At 39.8% G+C, this 27,476-nt stretch overlaps 1 protein-coding gene across 1 annotated transcript in view; it reads left to right on the top strand.

Annotated features, from left to right (window-relative positions):
* The window catches only part of HARBI1 (harbinger transposase derived 1), a 32,763-nt gene extending 7,461 nt beyond the window's left edge, over nucleotides 1–25,302 (top strand). Inside the window, exons 2-3 of the mRNA XM_053696503.1 lie at nucleotides 7,190–7,943; nucleotides 24,088–25,302. Of these exons, the coding sequence (XP_053552478.1) occupies nucleotides 7,274–7,943; nucleotides 24,088–24,461 (1,044 nt within the window). The 5' untranslated portion in view covers nucleotides 7,190–7,273 and the 3' untranslated portion in view covers nucleotides 24,462–25,302. The remainder of the gene's footprint in view (nucleotides 1–7,189; nucleotides 7,944–24,087) is intronic.
* Nucleotides 25,303–27,476: the final 2,174 nt, after the last annotated feature.

Genomic DNA, 27,476 nt, shown 5'->3' on the forward strand with positions numbered 1-27,476 from the left:
AACTATAAAACCTATCTGACCTCTACGCATCAGCATAAAGACACATCTTTACGTGTGTGGTACAACGTAGTTCATCTTGGGCTCTAAGTCATAAACTGCCTCATAACTGTACACCTGTGTTAATTCATAAAGAGGCTTAGGGAAAATCTAGCAGCATGAAAAGCAGAAGCCATTCTGTTAAAGACTATTTGACTAAGACTTAGCCCAAACAACGGCTAGTAGAGAAAAACACATTGCCTATTAAAGAAATTGCTGAACAGGGTCAAATGGACATGGAAGAAACTAGCTTTGGAGATATACCAAATAGAGAACTACTCACGCAAATAAAAGCCATCTTCCAAGAAGAATTCAAGTTGGCCCTATCAGAGCTAAAAAAGGATATTCATGAAATTGGACATAGGACATCGGATATAGAAGAGAAGTTGGATGACTTATCTGGAGAAATCCCTCAACTACAAACTACACTACTGGATCACTCAATATACATTAGAAAACTGGAAGATCAAGTAGAGGATCTAGAAAATAGATCTCGTTGTTCCAACTTATGAATAAGAAATCTGCCAGAGAGCTTTAAGAACTTTCCGGAAGATGTTACTAATCTATTCCATTGGCTGGCGCCTGAGATAGGGATCCCTATGCTCCTTATGGACAGGGTCCATCGAGCCCTGACCAAACCCACCCAATCAGCTACAAGAGATGTCATTGTGAAAATGCACTATTACCACATTAAAGAAGAATTACTTAAGGCAACTAGAACAGTGCACAAGCTTACCTATGAGGGCAACAAGATCCAGATATATACAGACCTATCTCCAACGACATTACAGAGAAGAAGGGAGTTGAAGCCTGTGGTACAAATTCTCATTAAAGAAAACATCAAGTACAGGTGGAACTTCCCTTTCAAACTCACATTCTCATATCAGAATGGCACTCACTCTTGCTCCACAAATGAAGAAGGAATTTTATTGCTGAGACAGCTGAAACTAGTCTCTGAATCATCAGACGGCACTGGCTCTCCAAAACCATAGAGAAAGGCCCCACAAAGGGACTGGTCACAAGTGGGCAAGAATGGCAAACCCAAAAGAACCAAGACAGGATATACTCCTGAAATCGACCATAGTCAGCCCAACAAGGATGCTGCAAATCTACGATGAGATCACACGGAGCAGATTCAAATAACTGTCCTATTCTTCTTAGACCCATTGAGATATGAGCTAGGTGGAATCTCATCCGATGGACAATGACTGTGTTATATACACCGCTTCCACTAGATTTTATTCGCTTCAGAAAAACGCAAGATTTAGTAAGACAATATGGGGATTAAAATAGTTTCCCACAATGTCAGAGGTCTAAATACAAATATCAAAAGGAAAAAAGCCATAATGAAATACAAAGCCCTTAATGCTCATGTGGTTATGCTACAGGAGACACACTTTACCTCCCAAACTACACCTAAATATTGGGATAAAATATTCCCCATTCAGTATCATGCAACAAATAAAAAGAAAAAAGTGGGGTTTCACTACTTTTACACACTTCACTACATTTTAAAGAGGAGGAAGTGATTAGGGACAAAGAAGGTAGGTTTCTCATTGTAAGAGGGCAAATCCAAAATGTCCAGATACTTTTAGTTAATGTTTATGCGCCCAACACTAATTAGGGACCTTTTATTTCGAGACTGAATAAACATCTCACACAATGGAAAAAATATAAAACTATCATAGGTGGAGATTTCAACTTAACGCTCAATAACAAAATAGGTCCACAGACGGTACTGCTGAAATTATCTGACATAGATCAGTACAAAACATTTTCAATGATTTTCTTCTAGATCAAAATGTAATTCATTGCTGGAGGTCCATCAACAAAAATGCTAGAGATTATACGTATTACTCATTGGTCCATAAAACCTATTCAAGGATAGATTATATCCTAATTAGCCAAATTATGATTCCACTACTTGTTTCAGCCGACATCATTAATTGTTCATGGTCAGACCTCTATGGTGGAAATTACCCTCAAAGGTTTAATCAATCCTAACAGAAGTAGAGCTTGGTCTCTCCACCCTATCTTACTGAAAGATTCCATCCTCCTACAGAAACTACAACAAGATATAATAGAGTTTTATATCACTTAATGAGGGCTCTACTTCAAACCCAATTTACTCTTGGGGAGCTCTTAAAGTGTTTGTTAGGGGAATTTTAATTGCTGAATCTAATAGAAAGAAAAGACAAGACAACGACCTCAGCTCTACGTAGGGAATCCATACATAATCCAAGGAAAGCCATAATCAAAACACTAAGAGAAAAGAACGAAGAGCTAAAGCAATTATTAGATAAGGAGGCACTGCAAGCCTTTAAACTGGTGGACACGGAATACTATATCTATGGCAATAAGCCAGACAAAATGCTTGCGATCAAATTGAAAGACATAACTAGACACTCTTCAATCCCGCAAATACAACAGGCTGATGGCACAACAACTAACGACCCATTAAAGATAGCTAACTTGTTTGCGGACTTCTATACTGATTTATATAATCTCCACCCAGTTAAAAGTAACCAAGACAAAACAACAGAACTGGATAGCTTCTTAGAAGCATCTCAACTTCCAAAGATAACTACGACTGATAAGGAGACTTTAAATGCACCGATAATGGCTAAGGAAGTCCACACAGTCATTAAAGCCATTAAGATAAATAAAACCCCGGGTCCAGATGGTTTTTCCGGTTCCTTTTATAAAATCTCCAACAGATCCTTGTCCCACAGCTGGTTAAACTTTTCAACTTAATTATGCAGGGAAACAAGATACCGTCTGATGTGTTGTTGGCCCGTATTGCAATAGTCCCTAAACCTGACAAAAGTCCTCAATACAGCCAAAATTATAGACCCATATCACTTATCAATCAAGACATTAAATTATTCACCAAAATATTAGCAAACAGCCTAAATTCTATTATAGGAAAATTTAATCCATTCAGATCAGGTGGGATTTATCAAACAAAGATAAGCCCCAGATAATACCCGTAAGATTATAGATCTTTTAAATTATACTCAAACTAGGGAGATGCCTTCTCTGTTTCTTGCCCTGGATGCAGAGAAGGTGTTTGATAGAATCAATTCATACGGCTAGTGGGATACCAATCCAAAAATTAAAAAATTAGGAATGGCACGAAACAGGGGTGTCCGTTGTCCCCTCTCCTATTTGTCCTTAGTATAGAACCATTGGCTAAAAGAATTAGGGATAACCCAGATATCGCTGGAATCCCAATTGACTCCTATGGTGTCTGTTGTGATATTATAATATATAATGCTCCAAGATTACAAGATATCATTAGTTGCGGATGATATCATATTAACTCTCACTAAACTGCTCCTGTCACTTCCACCTCTATATGCCTCTATCCACAAATTTGGACAATTATCAGGGTACAAAGTAAATGAAGAAAAATGTGAGGCTATAGGAATATGGCTCCCGCAGCAAAAAAAAAAAAACGACTGGAAATTAATTTTGCATTTAGATGGCCTAAAAAAATGCTCAGATATCTAGGAATTAATCTGACTGCCAAGGTTTATCACCTATATAGAGAGAATTATACTAAGATATTTAAACACATTATTCAATTAATGGACAAATGGTCTAGATCAAAAATGTCACTTTATGGCAGAATTATCACGGCTAAGATGTCGGTTCTTCACAAAATCCTTTACTTGTTCAGATCCCTGCCTATAACAGTTCCATTAGTGGAACTACGCAAAATCCAGAAAGACATTACACTTTATTTGGCAAGGTAAAAAAGCATGTATAAATAAACAGTTAATGGTCAGGCGCAGAGCAGAGGGGGGAATAGGGGTCCCTAATTTGATAGCGTATTATCAAGCAGCACGTATGGCTGAAATGCTCCACTGGGCTAAACGAGAGGGAGATAAACAATAGGTTGGGTTAGAGACTAGGATTATTGGGATAGACAGAATAGATAGAATCCTTTGGATTCCCAAAAACAAGAGACCGCGGAGAAAAGGAGTATTTATAGCTATCGAACATACAATACAGCTGTGGGACAAATTGACCCAAAAATCTCCCGTGCTAAGCCAGAACTCCACTCTCACCCCACTTATGGGTATAGACTCCCCAATAGAGAAGGCTCTGGGAGCCAAGTGGGCCAATAAAGGCCTATACAGAATAGCAGATGCCTTAGAGAATAATAAACTTTTACCCTATGACCACTACATAAAGCTTGACAGTACAGAGGGTTATCAATGGTTTCACTATTTACAGTTAAAATCCAGAGTGGGTGAAGTGTTGAGGGGAGAGACGGGCGGCAACCGTACTAGGTTTGAGGAAATGTATTTGTCTAAAAAAACTATAAAAAGCTCAATTTTCAAGCTGTATTCAATATTCAACAGTAAAAAGGAGGAGGAACTAAATAACACCTGGTCACTGGACTAATGGGAGACAAATTTATTTGGAAGTATGGCCTTCTCAGTGAATGCCTTCCTAAAGGAGAATCTCATGAAAGTAGCTTACAAATGGTACATCTACCCGGTAAGATTCCACAAAACATCAGACAGGGAGCCATCTATGTTATAGAGGTTGTGGGGAACAGGGCACATATCTACATATGTGGTCGAGTTGCCCCAAAATTAGAGGCATATGGGAAGAAACATCTACATTTTTAGGTAGGTTGTTTTCTAAGGAAATAACGCTCACACCAGAACAAGCTCTTTTATATTTTCCAAATAAGGATATCCTCAAACACCAACACAAATTAGCAGAAATTATATACACTGTGACAAGACTGAGCATAGCCAAGTTTTGGAAATCTGTCTCTCCGTCTTATGCATATGTCTTACGCAAATTAAAATACCATTATCATAGATCCGAATTAACAGCAAAAATTCTAGATAGGCAAAATCAATTCATAGTGGAGTGGGAGCTATACATAATGTTCCATGAGGAAACAAGAAAGGAGAGTAGAGAAATAGAGGTAGGAACATAAGTTAGAAATATTCCTATTAATTGTTGGATCGACATTATGCCCATAAAAGACTTAGTAGATGATAAATTCTGAATTTAAATGCTTTTCATAACTATGCAATATGTATTATCCGTACAATTGTGCGCTGTTTTCTTTTTTTTTTTTGTACTTATTTACTTATTTTTAAATAAAGAAAAATTATTTCATTAAAAACAAAACAAAAAAAACCTTACTCTCTTCTTTGCACAGCCAGAGCAGCTTCCCCCACCCGGAGATCCTCTCTTCACACGTCATCAATGACTAATCCAGCTTCCTCCAATCAAGGCTTCCCCCCAGGGTAGTCATTGCCTGAGGCTATGCCATGATTGGAGGAAGCTGGATTAGTCATTGATGACGTGTGAAGAGAGGATCTCCGGGTGGGGGAAGCTGCTCTGGCTGTGAGAAAAACAAAGGTAAGTTTTTAATCAAAACGGCTGCCTTCTAAACTTTGATGAATGAAAGTGCCCCTGTTTTTAATAGTATTTTAAAAAACCGGGCTTTCATTCATCAAAGTTTATCTTCACTTTAATGCATTCCCTATAGTAACAGGATTTATAAACAGAAAAAAAGAGACAGTGCACATCAGACTCACGTGAAACATTCAATAATATATAACAAGTGCAAACACTCTATTGCACATACTAAAACTAAAATAACTTGGGCCTTGAAAATGTGATCATTAGAGTTCCACTATAGCAGCCTTCAGTCTGTTTCGCTCCCCGCTGTAAATTTTCGGGTGCTCGGTACCAATGCAGCAAACTTTGCCACTCACAACCTGCTAATGAGTTCCAAGTATGGTTCACCTGAGGTCTTTCGGACACTAAGGGGATTTTAGCCGGTTAGGAGTGGCCAAGTTTACTGCATTGGTGCAGAGGACCTGAAGCTTGTAAAAAGTGAATTTTGTCACCAAGGGTTTTTCTTTCTTTCTTTCTCTTTCTTTCTCTTCTCTAAATGATACAAATTGTTTTAACTAGCTATTTGTCCGGGTTTTTCCCTGTTTTGTTTGCTGGCAGCCATTTTACTCACCTCTCTTGCTGACTATGGTGCATTGTGGGGGATGCTGCTCATTTCCTGCACTTCCTTTTATGGCCAGACTGGTGTGCATCATCTGTGTGAGACAGGATTCAGTCTCAGAATTGTGATGTCATCACTTATTATTTAAAGGGCCTCTGTTCAGTATGCTTTGCCTTTGCGTTGTCTCAGACCTGTTTGTGAGAGTTCCTGTGTATTACCTGGCTGTCTGACGTCCTTCCTGGTTCCTGATCCCTGGCTTGTTCCTGACTCTGCTGTTTTCCTTGTTCCTGATTCCGGCTCGTCTGACTATTCGCTTTGGCTCCTGACTCAGCTCGTCTGACTACCAGCTCTGGTTTTGTCTCCTGGCTTGTTATTTAACTTGTGGACTTTTTATTATTTTTTTGTTATTAATAAAGGTGTGATTATTTTTGCACTTCTCGTCTCAGTCTGATTCCTGGCACTATTTGATTTGATGTACTTCGAAAATTTAAATGAAATAATTTGCTGTTTGAGCTCTTTAAACACTGTGGAACAAGCACAATTTTTACACAAAAGCAAGAGGTATTTAAAGTCTCTTTAACACACATTCCTTGCAACACTATGCTTGGGCTATAAAACCCAAGTGTACTATAGATTTTCATGCCTCTTTAAATAACTTTTATATTTGTTCAATTAAATGGAACTGGTTGTTAAAAGGGCTATTATAGAAAACACTTACATGCTCTTATTTATTAGAACAAATTTTAGCAATAGCGACCCTGCAACTCTGTGTTTAACCCCCCTACACAAATAGGTTAAACACATAGTTAAAGTATCACTCAGGAGCCACAGAGAACTGCTTGTCCCTAGTAGAAAATGCTGCTGACCTTGTCATCATTGTTATAATATTATATGCTCTGACAAATTAGAACATGTCATCTTTGCACCACAATGTTAATTTCAGAAAAGGATATGACATAATCAAAAAGCGGAATAGACAAATTATGCAAATTAAGAAACTTTGCATATCTCTGCTGTTTAGCATTGTGGTGGTGGTAGTGTTATTACGCAGACTAGTAGAGAAATGTTTTCCACACATGAGAGAATTAATAAATAATAGATGATCTCACCTCTCCTGAGCATAATATTAATAATGTCTGTATTATGTTTTGCATCTAGTTTAAAGCTATTTCTGGTGAGCAGTGACTTACTCAGCGAATTTACTAAGAATACTTCAGGAACCTGCGCTAACTACAGTCTGGAATGGCCATTTCCGTAGCTGTCCTTGATTGCGATCTGTTGCTTTATGGTCGTGGACACCGTACACTTGACCGATTTCGTCTGGATGATGTCACAGATGAGTACCTGATGACTAATTATGGCTTTTCACGCCAGTTCATTGATTACCTTGTTGAACTGTTAAGTGGTAGCCTTACGCGACCTACGCAGAGATCTCGAGCTATAAGTCCCGAGACCCAAATCATGGCCGCTCTTGGATTCTACACCTCTGGATCATTCCAGACTCGCATGGGGGACACAATAGGAATCAGCCAAGCCTCAATGAGCCGATGTGTTACTAATGTCACAGATGCTCTTGTGGAGAGGGCCCCTCAGTTTATTCACTTTCCACGTGAGGAGGGCTCCATTCAAAGACTGAAAGATGAGTTCTACAACGTGGCAGGGGTCCCTGGTGTGCTTGGAGTTGTGGACTGCACCCATGTAACTATTAAAGCCCCAAATGCAGAGGACTTGTCCTATGTAAACCGTAAAGGCCTGCATTCATTAAACTGCTTACTGGCTTGTGATGCCCAGGGGCTCCTGCTGTGGGCAGAGACTCATCAGCCAGGGAGCATCCAGGACAATGTAGCCCTGCATCAGTCTGGTTTGTGCTCCCTGTTTGAGACAGACATGCAAAAACAGGGATGGCTGCTAGGTAAGTCAGAAACTACACTGTTAAGGGATTATTTTACTTCTGGCAGTTTCCAATGAATATACATATGGTGTTTTGTGCATATTAAGTGTTTCATTAAAGGGACATGAAAGTGCAAAAATAAATTGCAAGTTCTGAGCAGATTGATGACTACTTTGTGTGTTTGTGTTGTGTATGTATATATATGACCAGGGCTCTGTGAAGAAGCTTTCGAGATATTTACTCCCTTTCTCAAGTCTAAAGCAATACTCAATACTCAGTATTGCTTCAGTCTTAGGAAAGGGTGTAAATATCTTAAAATCTTGTCTTTTAAATATTATGTTAGTCCACTAAAAAAGGTATGATTGCATACTGCAATACTCTATTTATTTTTAATATATGGGTATTGAAAAGAATCAGCCCCCCTTGAAAATAATCAGATTTTGTTGCTTTGCAGCCTGAAATAAAGACAGACACAGCTTTTGTTTATCCAGTTGTAATTACTCAGTGCAACTTATAACATCCAAGTAAAAGATATAACACCAATATTTCAGGCAAAAATAAAGACAATTCATAAACGTAATCACTGAGTTGGAAAAGGAATCACCCCCTTGTGTCAGCATTTTGTTGAACCACCTTTTGCTTTAATTACAGCCTTTAGTCTGTTGGGATATGTCTCTGCTAACTTTGCACATCTAGACTGTGCAATATTTGCCCTCTTTTCTTTGAAGAACTGCTTCAGTTCCGTTACATTTGATGGTGACCTTTTGTGGACTGCAGTCTTCAAGTCATGCCACAGATATTCAATGGGGTTTAATTCTGGGCTCTGACTAGGCCTTGCAAGGATATTCACAATTTTCTCATTCAACCACTGTGTGGTCATTTTTGTGTGTGCTTTGGGTAATTGTCATGTTGGGAGGTAAACCTTCTTCTAATTGACAACTTCTTGGTAGAGGGCAGCAGATTTTCCTCAAGAATTTGACGGTATTTTGCCCCATCCATTATTCCTTCTATCCTGACAAGTGCTCCAGTGCCTGCTGCAGGTAAACAACCCCATAACAGGATATTACCACCTCCATGCTTTACTGTAGGTATGGTGTTATTTGGATGGCGAGCTGTATTGGATTTCCTCCATACATATTGTTTGGTGTTGAGGCCAAATAATTAAATTTTAGTCTCATTTGACAACAACTTTTTCCATGTGGCCTCAGAATCTCCTTGGTGTGTTATGGCAAAGCTCAGTCGTGACTGCATGTGGCCTTTCTAAAGGAGTGGCTTTTTTTTCTTGCAACCCTCCCATACAAGCCACATTTCTGAAACATTTGTGATATTGTTGTCACATGCACACAATGACCACTCTTTGTCATAAATTCCCAAAACTGATTCAGAGTTGCTGTGGACCTCTTGGTAGCCTCTCTGACCAGTTTCTTCCTGGCTTTTTCATCCAGTTTGGAGCGACGTCCTGATCCAGAGAGGGTCTGTGTTGTACCAAATACTTTCCACTTCTTAATAATAGACTTCACTGTGCTTCTAGGCATCGATAAAGCCTTTGATATTTTTTTGTATCCATCTTCTGACTTGTGCCTGTCCACAACATTATCCTGGAGATCTTTTGACAGTGCCTTGCCACCCATAGTTGATTGTTTGCTTCAGTTGCACTACCCGGGACTGAAATGCTCCAGGAAAGCTCTTTTCATGCTGAGCTAATCAATATACCCACAGCTGATCACAGTTGAATGTCAAATGGCTTTGTGTGTGCCGTTGAGAAGGTGATTGGCTAAACCTGATTGAGTTTACAAGTAATTTTAGTAGGGGGTGATCCTTTTTCCAATCCAGTGATTCTGTTTTTGAATTATCTTTATTTTTACCTGACATGTTGGTGTTCTATCTTTCACTTGGATGTTTTAAGTTGCACTGAATAATTACAACTGGATAAACAAAAACTGTGTATTTCAGGCTGCAAAGCAACAAAATTTGATTATTTTCAAGGGGGTGATTATTTTCAAAACCCACTGTATAGAAATAGAGAGGGAGAAACTGATACTAGGAATAAATTAGAAAGTTGCTGCTCTATCTAAATCACGAAAGTTTAATTTTGACTAGACTATCCCTTTAAACATAGTAATATATTCGATGAGGTTGAAAACAGACTGGAGTCCATAGAGTTCAACCTATACGAATCTAATATACTTACAAAAAGCTCCAGTTGAGCCTGAATTAATCCCACTAAAAGGTGACTCATTTAATACAAGCAATTATATCAATGAATTTTGTTTCTAACCAGAAATGTATGCAAACAATTTTTAAATGTATCTAGGGTATAGGCATTCACTACCTCCTTTGGTAATGAGTTCCACAATTTTTATTGCTCTTACAGTGAAAAAACGTTTCCGTTGCAGGAGATTAAATCTCCTTTCCTCCAACGTTAAAATGTGACCTCTTATCACAAACAATTTCCTTGGAATAAACAGAGCTTCTGCCATCTCTGTATATGGACCTTGAATATATTTATATAAAGTAATCATGTCACCTCTCAAGCGCCTTTTTTTTTCTAGAGAAAACAGACCCAGTTTGGCTAGCCTCTCCTCATAGCTTAAATTATCCATTCCCCTTATTAGCTTTGTGGCCTTTCTCTGAACTTTTTCTAGTTCTGCAATATCTTTTTTTTGCGATTGGTCCCCAGAACTGCATTCCATACTCAAGGTGAGGTCTTACCAGGGATTTATATAGTGACAGAATTATGCTTTCCTCCCTTGAATCCATGCCTCTTTTAATACATGCTAGTATCTTATTAGCCTTTGAAGCCGCTGCCCTGCTTTGTGCACCCATCTTTAGCTTGTTATCATCTATTACTGCTCCCAAATCCCTTTCCTCCTCTGCTTGGCTAAGTCTTGTCCCATTTAAATAATACATTGCCTGTTAATTTTTACTTCCAAAATGTAGAATCTTGCATTTTCTCGTATTAAATCTAATTTTCCATTTACCTGCCCATACTTCTAATTTTTGTAGATCCTTTTGTAACAAAAGTTAATCCTGCTCTGACCTAATGACCTTACTTAACTTAGAATCATCTGCAAAAATAGAGATGTCGCTATTTAATCCTTGCTCCAATCATTAATAAAAATATTAAAAAGAACAGGGCCCAGTACTGATCCGAGGGGGACTCCACTGATTACCTTTGTCCAATCTAAATATGATCCATTCACTACTACTCGTTGCTCTCTATCTTTTATCCAGTTATTTATCCATGAGCTAACATTTTCAGCTATTCCCAGTCCATTCATTTTGTGCATTAATCTCTCATGTGGCACTGAAATCAAGGGGAGTTTCATTAATGAATTCAGGGGCTCCGGCCGCACATGGCGCAACAATGTCCTTCAATGAGGTGACGTTTGCACCTCTGAACCAATAGACGTGCGTGTCAACTGACAGGTTTCTGTATGCACACACCGCAATTGGTTCAGAGGTGCAAGCGGCACCTCATTGGCAGAAGATCGTCGTACTGTGGGTGGCTGGAGCCGTTGAATTTACTACTGTACAATGGCACAGAAAGGGTGAGTTTAGCACCATTTTGTACACGTTTCATCAATGAAATTCCCCTGGATTTTTAGTGATGGTAAATTCAAGCCTTTTTACAAGCGCTAGGATTTACCATCACTTCCTAAGACATGGGGGCCGAATTATCATTGTGCGAGAGGACATGATCCGATATTGCGGATCATGTCTGCTGCACATCTATAAATTCCGACAGCATACACTGTCTGCATTTATCATTGCACCTGCATTTCGGCCGCTAGCAGGGGGTGTCAATCAACCCAATCGTATTCGAACGGGTTGATTTCTGTCGATGTCTGTCCGCCGCTTCAGAGCAGGCGGACAGGTTATGGAGCAGCGGTCTTTAGACCGCTGCTTCATAACTTGTGTTTCCGGCGAGCCTTCAGGCTCGCCAGAAACATAGTGCATCAAGCACCATACGGCGCTTGATAAATATGCCCCTTGTTCTTTTAAATGGTGTGTGGTTTTAGGGCAAAAAGTTTAAGCACTTTTTAAACATTACAGTGAATAAAAACACAGTTTTTGCAGGTTGGGGGTCTCTAGGCACCTATAACAGGTGATCAAAGACCCCTTGTTTTAAAGGGACATTCCAGTCAAAATTGAAATGCACATAGATGAGTTGCATCTTTCAATAGAAACATATTTGCAATATACATGTAATGACAAATATGCTTCTAGTAAAAGTTATATCACTATTTTAGTGTTAATAATTTTCTGTGCATGTGAAGAATACCTAGATATTCTCAGGGCACCAGTATTTTACATACTGCAGCTACTCAGAGCACCAGTGGGGCTTGTTTCATGTCAGTAATTAACATACAGTCAGATTACGAGTTTTGTGTTATGGCTGGCTTGCTAATAACTTGTACGTTATTTTCACCGCTCACCATTCATAGCACTGCTATTACAGGTTTGCAAAAACCTGGCTTGTGCGGGCGATATGGTTGCGTTGAGCTCCATACCTCACCCAAATACAAGCGGTGTTTTGATGTGCTCGTGCACAATTTCCCCATAGACATCAATGGGGAGAGCGGGGTAAAAAAAAAGCCTAACACCTGCAATCACGGAGCATAAAGCTCCGTAACGCAGCCCCATTGATGTCTATAGGGAAAAAATGTATGTTTAAACCTAACACCCTAACATAAACCCTGAGTCTAAACACCCCTAATCTGCTGCACCTGACATCGCCGACACCTACATTACCCCTATTCTGCTGCCCCTGACATCTCCGACACCTACATTACACTTATTAACTCCTAATCTGCCACCCCCAATGTTGCCGCCACCTACCTACACTTATTAACCCCTAATCTGCCATCCCAACCTACACTTTTTAACCCCTAATCTGCCGCCCCCACCTACCTACACTTATTAACCCCTAATCTGCCGCTCCAATGTCGCCGCCACCTACCTACACTTATTAACCCCTAATCTGCCGCTCCAATGTCGCCGCCACCTACCTACAATTATTAACCCCTAATCTGCCACCCCCAATGTCGCCGCCACTATACTAAAGTTATTAACCCCTAAACCTCTGGCCTCCCACATCACTAACACTAAATAAATATATTAACCCCTAACGTAACCCTAACACCCCCTAACTTTAACATAATTTAAAATAATTCTAAATAAAACTTACTATTAATAACTAAATAATTCCTATTTAAAAATACTTACCTGTAAAATAAACCCTAAGATAGCTACAATATAACTAATAGTTACATTGTAGTTAGCTTAGGTGTTATTTTTATTTTACAGGTAAGTTTGTATTTATTTTAACTAGGTAGACTAGTTAGTAAATAGTTATTAACTATTTACTAACTACCTAGTTAAAATAAATACAAATTTACCTGTAAAATAAAACCAAACCTGAGTTATACTAACACCTAACATTACAATAAAATTAAATAAATTAAATTAACAAAATACAATTATCTAAATTACAAAAAAAATAAATACTAAATTACACAAAATAAAAAAAGAAATGATCAAAAATAAAAACGAATTACTCCTAATCTAATAGCCCTATCAAAATAAAAAAGCCCTCCCAAAATAAAAAAAAAACCCTAGCCTACACTAAACTGCCAATGGCCCTTAAAAGGGCCTTTTGCGGGGCATTGCCCCAAATAAATCAGCTCTTTTACCTGTAAAAAAAAATACAAACAACCCCCCAACAGTAAAACCCACCACCCACACAACCAAACCCCCCCAAATAAAACCCTATCTTACTAAACCTAAGCTCCCCATTGCCCTGAAAATGGCATTTAGATGAGCATTGCCCTTAAAAGGGAATTTAGCTCTTTTACATTGCCCAAAACCCTAAGCTAAAAATAAAACCCACCCAATAAACCCTTAAAAAAAAAACCTAACACTAACCCCCGACGATGCACTTACAGTTTTTGAAGACCGGACATCCATCCTCATCCAAGCAGCAGAAGTCCTCCTCGAAGCCCACAGAAGTCTTCATCCAGACGGCATCTTCTATCTTCATTCATTGGACGCAGGGTGGGTCCATCTTTAAGAAATATGGCGCGGAGCATCTTCTTCTTACGATGGTTGCTAAAGAATTAAGTTTCCCTTTAAATGACGTCATCCAAGATGGCGTCCCTTACATTCCGATTGATTGATAGAATTCTATCAGTCAAAAGGAATTAAGGGGGGGAAATCCTATTGACTGTTGCAAACAGCCAATAGGATTGAGCTTGCATTCTATTGGCTGATTGGATCAGCCAATAGGATGAAAGCTCAATCCTATTGGTTGATTGCAATAGCCAATAAGATCCCCCCCCCCTTAATTCCTATTGGCTGAATTCTATCAGCCAATCGGAATGTAAGGGACGCAATATTGGATGACGCCATTTAAAGGGAAATTTCATTCTTCAGCAACCATCGTAAGAAGAGGATGCTCTGTGCCGGATGTCTTGAAGATGGTCCCTCTCTGCTCCGGATGGATTAAGACAGAAGATGCCGTTTGGATGAAGACTTCTGCCTGCTTGGATGAAAGACTTCTGGCGGCTTTGAGGGGGACTTCTGCCCGCTTGGATGAAGACTTCTGCCAGCTGAGGGGGACTTCTGCCCACTTGGATGAAGACTTCTGCCGGCTTCGATGAGGACTTCTGCCGCCTGGACGAGGATGGATGTCCGGTCTTCAAAAACTGTAAGTGGATTGTCAGGGGTTAGTGTTAGTTTTTTTTTTTAAGGATTTATTGGGTGGGTTTTATTTAGATAGGGTTTTATTTGGGGGGTTTGGTTGTGTGGGTGGCGGGTTTTACTATCGGGGGGTTGTTTGCATTTCTTTTTTTACAGGGTAAAGAGCTGATTTCTTTGGGGCAATGCCCCGCAAAAGGCCCTTTTAAGGGCCATTGGCAGTTTAGTGTAGGCTAGGGTTTTTTTTTATTTGGGGGGGCTTTTTTATTTTGATAGGGCTATTAGATTAGGAGTAATTCGTGTTTATTTTTGATAATTTCTTTTTATTTTGTGCAATTTAGTGTTTATTTTTTTTGTAATTTAGATAATTGTATTTTGTTAATTTAATTTATTGTAATGTTAGGTGTTAGTGTAACTCAGGTTAGGTTTTATTTTACAGGTAAATTTGTATTTATTTTAACTAGGTAGTTATTAAATATTTAATAACTATTTACTAACTAGTCTACCTAGTTAAAATAAATACAAACTTAGCTGTGAGATAAAAATAAAACCTAAGCTAATTACAATGTAACTATTAGTTATATTGTAGCTAGCTTAGGCCTAGATTTGGAGTTTGGCGGTAGATGGGTTGTTAACGCTACGCAGGCTTTTTTCTGGCCGCACCATAAAATTAACTCTGGTATCGAGAGTCCAAAAAAATCCTGCGTTAGGCTCCAAAAAAGGAGCGTAGAGCATTTTTACCGCAAATGCAACTCTCGATACCAGAGTTGCTTACGGACGCGGCCAGCCTCAAAAACGTGCTCGTGCACGATTCTCCCATAGGAAACAATGGGGCTGTTTGAGCTGAAAAAAAACCTAACACCTGCAAAAAAGCCGCGTTCAGCTCCTAACGCAGCCCCATTGTTTCCTATGGGGAAACACTTCCTACGTCTGCACCTAACACCCTAACATGTACCCCGAGTCTAAACACCCCTAACCTTACACTTATTAACCCCTAATCTGCCGCCCCCTGCATTATATTATTAACCCCTAATCTGCCGCTCCGTAAACCGCCGCAACCTACGTTATCCCTATGTACCCCTAATCTGCTGCCCCTAACACCGCCGACCCCTGTATTATATTTATTAACCCCTAACCTGCCCCCCACAACGTCGCCGCCAGCTACTTACAATAATTAACCCCTAATCTGCCGACCGCAAAGCGCCGCCACCTACGTTATCCTTATGTACCCCTAATCTGCTGCCCCTAACACCGCCGACCCCTAGATTATATTTATTAACCCCTAATCTGCCCCCCTCAACGTCGCCGACACCTACCTACACTTATTAACCCCTAATCTGCCGAGCGGACCTGAGCGCTATATAATAAATGTATTAACCCCTAATCCGCCTCACTAACCCTATCATAAATAGTATTAACCCCTAATCTGCCCTCCCTAACATCGCCGACACCTAACTTCAATTATTAACCCCTAATCTGACGACCGGAGCTCACCGCTACTATAATAAATGGATTAACCCCTAAAGCTAAATCTAACCCTAACACTAACACCCCCCCTAACTTAAATATAATTTACATCTAACGAAATTAATTAACTCTTATTAAATAAATTATTCCTATTTAAAGCTAAATACTTACCTGTTAACTAAATCCTAATATAGCTACAATATAAATTATAATTATATTATAGCTATTTTAGGATTAATATTTATTTTACAGGTAACTTTGTATTTATTTTAACCAGGTACAATAGCTATTAAATAGTTAAGAACTATTTAATAGCTAAAATAGTTAAAATAATTACAAAATTACCTGTAAAATAAATCCTAACCTAAGTTATAATTAAACCTAACACTACCCTATCAATAAATTAATTAAATAAAATACCTACAATTACCTACAATAAAACCTAACACTACACTATCAATAAATAAATTAAATACAATTCCTACAAATAACTACAATTACATAAACTAACTAAAGTACAAAAAATAAAAAAGAACTAAGTTACAAAAAATAAAAAAATATTTACAAACATAAGAAAAATATTACAACAATTTTAAACTAATTACACCTACTCTAAGCCCCCTAATAAAATAACAAAGACCCCCAAAATAAAAAAATGCCCTACCCTATTCTAAATTAATAGAGTTAAAAGCTCTTTTACCTTACCAGCCCTGAACAGGGCCCTTTGCGGGGCATGCCCCAAGAAAATCAGCTCTTTTGCCTGTAAAAAAAACCATACAATACCCCCCCCCCCAACATTACAACCCACCACCCACATACCCCTAATCTAACCCAAACCCCCCTTAAATAAACCTAACACTAAGCCCCTGAAGATCTTCCTACCTTGTCTTCACCTCACCAGGTATCACCGATCCGTCCTGGCATCCGGTGCTGAAGAGGTCCAGAAGAGGCTCCAAAGTCTTCCTCCTATCCGGCAAGAAGAGGACATCCGGACCGGCAAACATCTTCATCCAAGCGGCATCTTCGATCTTCTTCCATCCGGTGCGGAGCGGGTCCATGTTGAAGCAGCCGACGCGGATCCATCCTCTTCTTTCTGCGTCTCCCGACGAATGACGGTTCCTTTAAGGGACGTCATCCAAGATGGCGTCCCTCGAATTCCGATTGGCTGATAGGATTCTATCAGCCAATCGGAATTAAGGTAGGAATATTCTGATTGGCTGATGGAATCAGCCAATCAGAATCAAGTTCAATCCGATTGGCTGATCCAATCAGCCAATCAGATTGAGCTCGCATTCTATTGGCTGATCGGAACAGCCAATAGAATGCGAGCTCAATCTGATTGGCTGATTGGATCAGCCAATCGGATTGAACTTGATAGGAGGAAGACTTTGGAGCCTCTTCTGGACCTCTTCAGCACCGGATGCCAGGACGGATCGGTGATACCTGGTGAGGTGAAGACAAGGTAGGAAGATCTTCAGGGGCTTAGTGTTAGGTTTATTTAAGGGGGGTTTGGGTTAGATTAGGGGTATGTGGGTGGTGGGTTGTAATGTTGGGGGGGGGGTATTGTATGTTTTTTTTTACAGGCAAAAGAGCTGATTTTCTTGGGGCATGCCCCGCAAAGGGCCCTGTTCAGGGCTGGTAAGGTAAAAGAGCTTTTAACTCTATTAATTTAGAATAGGGTAGGGCATTTTTTTATTTTGGGGGTCTTTGTTATTTTATTAGGGGGCTTAGAGTAGGTGTAATTAGTTTAAAATTGTTGTAATATTTTTCTTATGTTTGTAAATATTTTTTTATTTTTTGTAACTTAGTTCTTTTTTATTTTTTGTACTTTAGTTAGTTTATGTAATTGTAGTTATTTGTAGGAATTGTATTTAATTTATTTATTGATAGTGTAGTGTTAGGTTTTATTGTAGGTAATTGTAGGTATTTTATTTAATTAATTTATTGATAGGGTAGTGTTAGGTTTAATTATAACTTAGGTTAGGATTTATTTTACAGGTAATTTTGTTATTATTTTAACTAGGTAACTATTAAATAGTTCTTAACTATGTAATAGCTATTGTACCTGGTTAAAATAATTACAAAGTTGCCTGTAAAATAAATATTAATCCTAAAATAGCTACAATGTAATTATAATTTATATTGTAGCTATATTAGGATGTATTTTACAGGTAAGTATTTAGCTTTAAATAGGAATAATTTATTTAATAAGAGTTAATTAATTTCGTTAGATTTAAATTATATTTAAGTTAGGGGGGTGTTAGTGTTAGGGTTAGACTTAGCTTTAGGGGTTAATCCATTTATTATAGTAGCGGTGAGCTCCGGTCGTCAGATTAGGGGTTAATAATTGAAGTTAGGTGTCGGCGATGTTAGGGAGGGCAGATTAGGGGTTAATACTATTTATGATAGGGTTAGTGAGGCGGATTAGGGGTTAATAACTTTATTATAGTAGCGCTCAGGTCCGCTCGGCAGATTAGGGGTTAATAAGTGTAGGCAGGTGTTGGCGACGTTGAGGGGGGCAGATTAGGGGTTAATAAATATAATATAGGGGTCGGCGGTGTTAGGGGCAGCAGATTAGGGGTACATAAGGATAACGTAGGTGGCGGCGCTTTGCGGTCGGCAGATTAGGGGTTAATTATTGTAAGTAGCTGGCGGCGACGTTGTGGGGGGCAGGTTAGGGGTTAATAAATATAATACAGGGGTCGGCGGGGTTAGGGGCAGCAGATTAGGGGTACATAAGTATAACGTAGGTGGCGGTCGGCAGATTAGGGGTTAAAAAAATTTAATCGAGTTGCGGCGATGTGGGGGGACCTCGGTTTAGGGGTACATAGGTAGTTTATGGGTGTTAGTGTACTTTAGGGCACAGTAGTTAAGAGCTTTATGAACCGGCGTTAGCCCAGAAAGCTCTTAACTCCTGCTTTTTTTCTGCGGCTGGAGTTTTGTCGTTAGAGCTCTAACGCTCACTTCAGAAACGACTCTAAATACCGGAGTTAGGAAGATCCCATTGAAAAGATAGGATACGCAATTGACGTAAGGGGATCTGCGGTATGGAAAAGTCGCAGCTGAAAAGTGAGCGTTAGACCCTATTTTGAGTGACTCCAAATACCGGCGGTAGCCTAAAACCAGCGTTAGGAGCCTCTAACGCTGGTTTTCACGGCTACCGCCAAACTCTAAATCTAGGCCTAAGGGTTTATTTTACAGGTAAGTTTGTATTTAGTTTTAAATATGAATTATTTTGGTAATAATAGTAGGTTTTATTTATATTTATTTTAATTATATTTAAGTTAGGGGGTATTAGGGTTAGGGTTTAGGGGTTAATAGGTTTATTATATAAATTTTAAGATCAGCTTTAGGGATAGCATTTGCTGGGTTTAGCATTTGCAGAGAACACCAACTCTAAGCTGCCATCTCTAAGTGACATCTTTAAGTGGCAGTGTTAAGAATTAGTCAAGAATTGAACAAGATTTGAGGCAAGCTAAATATTTTCACTTTAAAACAAAAATTTTGCACTTAAAATTGTGCTATGTTTTCAGAACTGCTTTTCCTTTTAACAGCCTCATGCCTATTCCACGGGCATGCTCACATGCTCATACCTTACCCTTCTCCACAGGCAGTTTATATAGGCACCTCTCTCCATTCCATTCCTCTCCTTAATTTAGCTCTCATGAACTACTTTCTATTTTAAAATCTATGTCACTAAACTGCACCCCACTGCTATAAATCTCATTCTTGCCTACTCTTACTTTCCATCTTGCTGCTATTAGCATCAGGTGACATCTCTCCAAATCCTGGGCCCACCCTCATTCCCACCATTACCCAATCACGCACTCCTTTTAGTAAATTTAATAAAAGCAACACACATAACCTCATTTCCATCAAATGCATCCCATACGCACACAATCCTTTCACTTGCGGACTATGGAACTCTCACTCTGCAACAAACTTACAACCATTCATGAACTGTTTATTTCAAATGCTTTCACCCTTTTAGCAATTACTGAAACCTGGCTATCTCCTTCCGACACCGTTTCCACTGCTGCTCTCACACATGGTGGTCTTCACTTTAGCCATACCCCTAGGCCAGGTGAGAAACGTGGTGGAGGTGTTGGGATCCTGCTCTCCCCCTCCTGCACTTATCAGTACCTACCTCCAATCCCATCTCTCTCCTTCTCTTCCTTTGAAGTCCACTGTATTAGCCTGTTCTCCCCCCCTTTCCCTCAAAGTGGCAGTCATCTAATACCCTCCTGGACCTACGTCCCATTTCCTTGACAACTTTGCCGCCTGGCTTCCTCACTTTCTCTCTACAAATATACCAACCCTAATTCTTGGGGACTTCAACATTCCCATTGACAACCTGTCTGCCCCTGCTGCCTCTAAACTTCTTTCACTCACATCCTCCTTCGGTCTCTCACAATCCACCCTATTCCCTACCCACCGTGATGGATACTCCATCGACCTGGGATTTTCCTACCTCTGTTCTATATCTGACCTCACCTGTCGCCCTTTTCCCATTTCAGACCCATCACCTGGTTACCTATAATATTAATGCAACAGCTAAACCCACTCCTCCATCCAGCCCCCGCACCTGTAGAAATCTACATGCTGTGGATCCGCTCCAATTTTCAAAAATTATTCAAGACCTCCTCCCTCACACTTCCACTATAACCTGTCTGATCTCGCAACAACCCACTATAACAAAACTCTCTCCTAGACACAGACACTCTCGCAACAACCCACTATAACAAAACTCTCTCTTAGACACAGTTGCCCCTCCCCAGCTGCGCAAAACATCACGCTGTCAGTTGCAGCCCTGGCACTCTCGGCAAACACGCTATTTGCAAAAATGGTCCTGTACTGCTGAGCATGTCTGGAGGAAAACTCACTCTGAACCTGACTTCATACACTATAAGTGTATTCTTTGTTCATATACTTCTCTTCTCTTATATCTACTCTTTCCTCAAACCCTAAACGACTCTTCTCCACCTTTAACTCTCTCCTCTACCCTCCTGCTCCACCCCCCTCATCTGTCTTTAGTGCTCAAGACCTGGCAGACTACTTTTTAAACAAAACACGTTCTATCCGGAGCAACATCCCAACACCAACCTGCAATATTCCATCAACAGGCCCAGTTACTCCCTCTGCCACCCTCTGCATTTTCCATCCAGCCACTGAGAATGAAGTTTCCTCCTTACTATCTTCCTCACGCCTCACTACCTGCCCACTCGACCCTATCCCTTCCCATCTAATACCCTCCCTATCTTCCACCCTCACTCCTGCTCTTACCCACATCTTCAACCTATCTCTTTCTACCGGCTCATTTGCATCTTCTTTCAAACACGCAAATGTCACTCCCATACTCACAAAACCTTACCTTGACCCTAATTCTCCTGAAAGCTACCGCCCCATATCACTGCTTCCACTAACATCAAAACTCCTTGAAAAACTAGTTTACAATCGCCTAACCCACTTACTGTCCGCCAACTCCTTGCTTTACCCCCTGCAATCCGGATTCCGCCCCAAACACTCAACTGAGACTGCCCTTACCAAGGTTACTAACGATCTTCTCTCTGCTAAAAATATTGGCCACTACTCCATACTCATCTTACTTGACCTCTCAGCTGCCTTCGACACTGTTGACCACCCCTTACTCCTACAGACCCTTAGCTCTTTTGGCCTCTGTGACACTGCTCTTTCCTGGATTCACTCTTATCTTTCTCACAGGTCTTTTTTCTGTGTCATTTGCCGGCGACTCCTCCTCTCCAATGCCTCTGTGTTGGATTACCTCAAAGATCTGTTCTGGGTCCTCTACTCTTCTCCATTTATACTTCTTCACTGGGTAAACTTATCAACAGTTATGGCTTCAAATATCACCTCTATGCTGATGACACCTAGATCTACCTCTCCACCCCTGCTCTCTCTCCCTCTGTCCTTTCTCATGTCAGCGACTGCTTATCTGGTATTTCTTCCTGGATGGCCTCTCACCACCTAAAGATTAATATGTCCAAGACTGATCTCCTTCTAATCCCCCCTCAAGCTCTACGCCGACTTGTGACTTCTCTATCCCTGTTGACGGCACCACCATTTCCCCATCGCCCCAAATCCGCTACCTCGGAGTTACACTTGACTCAAATCTATTCTTCGCCCCCCCATATACAATCTACATCCTGCCACAACCATCTACGCAACATTTCCGAGATTCAACCTTTTCTGTGCGCTAACACCACAAAGCAAATAATCCACTCCCTTGTTATTGACTACTGCAATAATCTACTTACTGGCCTTTCTCTTTCCCGCCTCTCCCCCTTCAATCCATCCTAAATGCCTCTGCCAGGCTGATCCACCTTTCCCGTCGCTCTGTATCTGCTGCACCTCTCTGCAAGTCCCTTCATTGGCTCCCCATACAAAGCAGAATAAAATTCAAAATTCTCACCCTTGCATACAAAGCGCTCACCAACACCGCTCCCCGCTACCTATCCTCTCTAATCAACAAGTATACTCCAGCCCGCCCACTAAGATCCAACAATGACCTGCTCCTTGCATCTGCGACTATCACCTCCTCTCATGCTAGACTGCAAGACTTCTGTCGTGCAGCACCTACCCTCTGGAACACTCTCCCTCGTGCTGTCAGGCTTTGCCCTAATCTTTCTCCCTTTAAATGCTCTCTGAAGACTTTTCTGTTCAGAGAAGCCTACCACCCAACTCAATAATATTTCTCTTACCTAACCACATTTCCCTCATCTAACTCTGCATTAACATCTTTCTCAATCTTGCAGTCCTCACCTCCTGTTTCTCAACCTTCTAGATTGTAAATTCACATGGAATAGGGCCCTCGATTCCTCCTGTATGTGTTTGTAAATTCTGTCCTTTCTCTTAGAAGTTTTATATTTTTGTTTTAGTTAAAGAACTGTATCCATGGACAGCGCTGAGGAATATGATGGCGCTTCATAAATAAAGTATAATAATAATAATATTATAGCGGCGGAGTGAGCGGACGGCAGATTAGGGGTTAATTATATTTAAATAGTGTTTTTGATACGGGAAGGAGGCGGGGTTAGGGGTTAATAATTTTATTATAGTGTTGGCGATGTTGAGGAGCGGTGGAATAGGGGTTAATGCATTTTTTAAGTGGCAGCGATGTCCGGAATGGCAGATTAGGGGTTAATAATTTTATTTTAGTGTTTGCGATGCGGGAGGACCTAGGTTTAGGGGTTAATAGGTAGTTTATGGGTGTTAGTGTACTTTGTAACACTTTAGTTATGAGTTTTATGGTACAGCTTTGTAGCGTAAAACTTATAACTACTGACTTTAGTTGGCGGTATAGATCTTGTCATTTTAGGCTGTACCGCTCACGTTTTGGCCTCCCAGGCAAACTCATAATACCGGCGCCATGGAAGTCCCATTGAAAAATGACTTTTTTAAAAGTGTGGTACTGACGTTGCGTGACGGCCAAAAAAGTGTGCGGTACAGCTATTCTGACAAGACTTGTAATAGCAGCGGCAGGGAAAAAGCATTGTTATGGGCCATAACAATGCTTTTTTACTCATAACGCTGAACTCGTAATCTGGCTGATAATTAGTCATTACCAGATGGTACAAGCACCTTAGGCTGAGCAAGTTCTGCGTTTAAAATCCTGACGCACGGTGCATACTTAAATACACTTTTAAAACAGCTATAGCTTTTAGTAGAAGCATTTTTGCTAATACATAAATATTGCAAAAATGCTTTTATTCAAAACTGAAATGCATCCATGTGGATTCCAATTTTGGCTGGAATGTCCCTTTAAGGCCCAGAAACCCTTTTGATAATAGGAGTAAATTAGAAAGTTGCTTAAAATTGCATGCTCTATCTAAATCATGAAAGAAAAAATGTCTTTCATATCCCTTTAATGCCTTGACGGTTTTCTGATATTGAAGGACTAACTATGTTCTACTGCTTCTGCAAAACAGTTACTATATTTTTCAGAGCATTTTGGTGATTATATTTGTATATTCTCTTTCAGCGGGTAATTCTTTTCTCCTCTGTCCCTGGTTGATGACACCCATGCAGATTCCAGATAGCCCCTCTGAGTATCGCTACAACATGGCCCACAGCGCCACTCACAGCATAATGGAACGCACTTTGCGAGCCCTACGTCTCCGCTTCCGCTGCTTAGATGGATCTAAGGCTACCTTACAATACTCCCCCGAAAAATCTGCCCAGATTGTTCTGGCATGCTGTATCCTTCACAACATTGCTCTGCAGCACGGCTTGGATATCTGGAGTGTGCCTGGAACAGCAGGGTTTGAGCCTGAAGAGAACTCTGGACATGTGGAGCCTGTAGAATCCGAAGCATTTCGCATGAGACAGGAACTCATCCACACCCATTTCAGTTGATCATGTCCAGGATATTTACTGTGTAAATGTTTATTTCCAGTCCATTTAAATGAATGGTAAAATAAGTATAACATAAAAGTGACATCAAAGTGCAAAAAGTAAATGCTCTTATGTGTTAGTTATCTAGGTATGCTTTTCAACAAATGATACCAAGACAATAAAGTAACTTTGATAACAGAAGTACATTGAAAAGTCTTTTAAAATTGCACTCTTTGTTTTTGACTTCAATGTCCCATTAAAGGACATGATATCCAAATGTTGAAGCACTTGAAAGTGATGCAGCATAGCTGTAAAAAGCGGACTAGAAAATATCACCTGAACATCTCTGTGTGGAAAAAGGAAAACAAATTCCCTAGGTATTCACACCCCACTGTAAAGAGACTTTAAGCTTCCAATCAGGATGCTAGTCCCGGGACTTGCAAGGGAGTGTGAATCTGGCATATGCAGGCACAATCATGTTATTTTCCTATTCAGTTTAAAGAAGTTTACTATGAAATCTCACACGATCACAGCAAAGCAATGCATGACCTCAGCACTGCTCATTGGCTATTTTGTTGTTTCTTTTTAACCTGCAGCTGAATTATAACTGTGTCACAGCACTTACTATGGTGAGCTGAATACATTTTGAGGTAAAAGATCTTAATTTTTTACATAGAGATATTCAGGTGATATTTTCATGTCCGCTTTTTACAGTTATGATACATCACTTTCAAGTGATTTAGCATTTGAGTATTATGTCCCTTTAAAGAAATGTTTTTTTTTCTGTGTCAAAAATGTGTTTTTTTTATTTTAATATAGTTGGATTTTTTTTTTTCTTCTGAATAAAACCACCTTTCATTTTCATGTTTGTGGAAGTGTTTTCTTGACCACCAGTTGTCTTTATTAGCCAGGGAGCAATTTTTTTTTTTTAAGAAACAAATTATCTAAACTTCAAGTTAATAATTCCTTAGTAAAACAAGTGCCACAAACTATAGGTCAAGCAAGCAAATTATCTACAACATTTCCCAAATATTTTGAGAAAATAAGCATTTTTGTGAGTGAGGAATGTCATTGTCCACAAATAAAGAAGCAGGAATTCTGCTTATCATCCAGTGAGCAATCAGTCATTAATTTTTTATTTTGTGGTAAACGTTTTCGAGGTCTCCCCTGTCCTCAGACCAATAAAATAGAAACAAAACAACTCACCAATATATAGCCATAGACCTCCACCGTGCAATTACACTGTCGGGCTCCTGAGCGTCCGATGAGCACAACTGCGCATGCGCCGACGGCAATACGGAGCCCCAGCAAGGACAAAAATGCTAAAAAAGCAGACAAGTGAGAACCAACGTTAAAAATCTGTTACTATGTACTCATATTAGCTTAGCAACAGAGTTGCTACACTCTCCTATTGATTCTTAATGAATAATCTGCATGCTAGTCTGTTTATTAGGTACTCTTTTGTGGCAACTAGCTATTAAACCTACTCTTTAGATAAACAGAGTTATACTAATGCAATCTTAACCTTAACTTGGATACAGAGCCTAGCATATTAACTCATTATGATTGGTCAGAACAGCTATGAGTCAGGCTGAGCAAATTTTATGTACAATAAATTGATGTTATGTACAACCATATTAAATTAATATGACATTTACAATCAGCCTGGATAACTAATCCTTGTTCCAAAAACTAGTCTAGAGGTTAAATCATAAAGTAAGTATTCAAAATACAGACGATACTCAAACAATTGAATTTTTTTAAAAAGTAAACAAATGTTAATAGAGTACCATATAATTATATACAATAATAGACCACACAAACCAGGAGGAAAGAAGCCCCAGCATAACTCCTTTTTAGGACACAGGCAACAAGTAACCACTACAGAAAACACTGGTAATCCAGAACTACTTTGAGTCCCTTTGGATACATAGTATCGAAAATAAAGATCCACTGGGACTCTTTCTGCAGTAGGCTCTTGGCCCTGTCACCTCCCCTCAATGGTACTGGTACATGGTCTATAATTATATACCTAAGATCAGAGACCCCATGTTTTTTGCTCAAAAAATGTCTAGCCACCGGTTGGTCAGACTCTCCCTTATTGATGGCACTTCAAATAGCCGACCGGTGGTTAGCCATTCTTGTTCTGAGGTCATCCTGGGTCTTCCCAACATAGAAACTGCCACACGGGCAATGCAAAAGATAGACAATGTACTCTGTAGTACAGGCCACCCTATGTCTAATGTAAAATTACCTGTTGGTAATTTTGTGTTAAGCCACCACAGGTTGTACATCCACTACACTGGAAGCAACCCTTCTTAATGGTACTTAACCATGTTCTGCTGGTATAACACTCCTTGTAATAGGAGGTCCTTCATTGATCTTCCTCTCCTAAAGCCCACCATGGAAGTATCCATCTGCTCAAAATGTAATGACTTATCAGAAGTCAGAATGTTCCAGTGTTCTTTCAGAGTTCTTGGAAACTCAGGTCTCTTAGGAGTGAAGGTGGTAGTAAAGATCATCCGACTCTTCTTTTGGTTCTTTGCCACTTTATTCAATGCCTGTTGTTGTGTATCTCAAGGGTTTCAGCCAAAGCCTGTTTGATTTGTATTCCATCATATCCTCTCTCTTCAAATCTTTGCTGCATTTCCAAGAGTTGAATCTGTTTATTGGATTCATCTGAATTGTTGCGCACCACTCTTTTCAACTGTGATTTTATTAATGCCTTTTTGAGGCTGGGTGGATGGCAACTTGTTAACTCCAAAAGTGAATTCCTATCCGTCTCCTTTAAAAAAAATATTGTGCAGGGGGAACTTCCTGGTAGCGGCCATAATCAGTCGCATTGCTGTATGCTGCTACAGCTTTTCGCCAATAAATGTAAGATTCTACCCTTTGCAAGCCTGATTCTTTTACCACGTTATCAGATTTATCTTACACTTTAACTATCCAAACCAATATGCCTACTATATAGCGATTCGCTGCTGGCATCGGCGCCTGGAGCCGTTTTAAGAACTCGGCCTGTACTATACCCCCCCG

This window comes from Bombina bombina, unplaced genomic scaffold (genome assembly GCF_027579735.1).
Source record: "Bombina bombina isolate aBomBom1 unplaced genomic scaffold, aBomBom1.pri scaffold_368, whole genome shotgun sequence".
Taxonomy (NCBI): domain Eukaryota; kingdom Metazoa; phylum Chordata; class Amphibia; order Anura; family Bombinatoridae; genus Bombina; species Bombina bombina.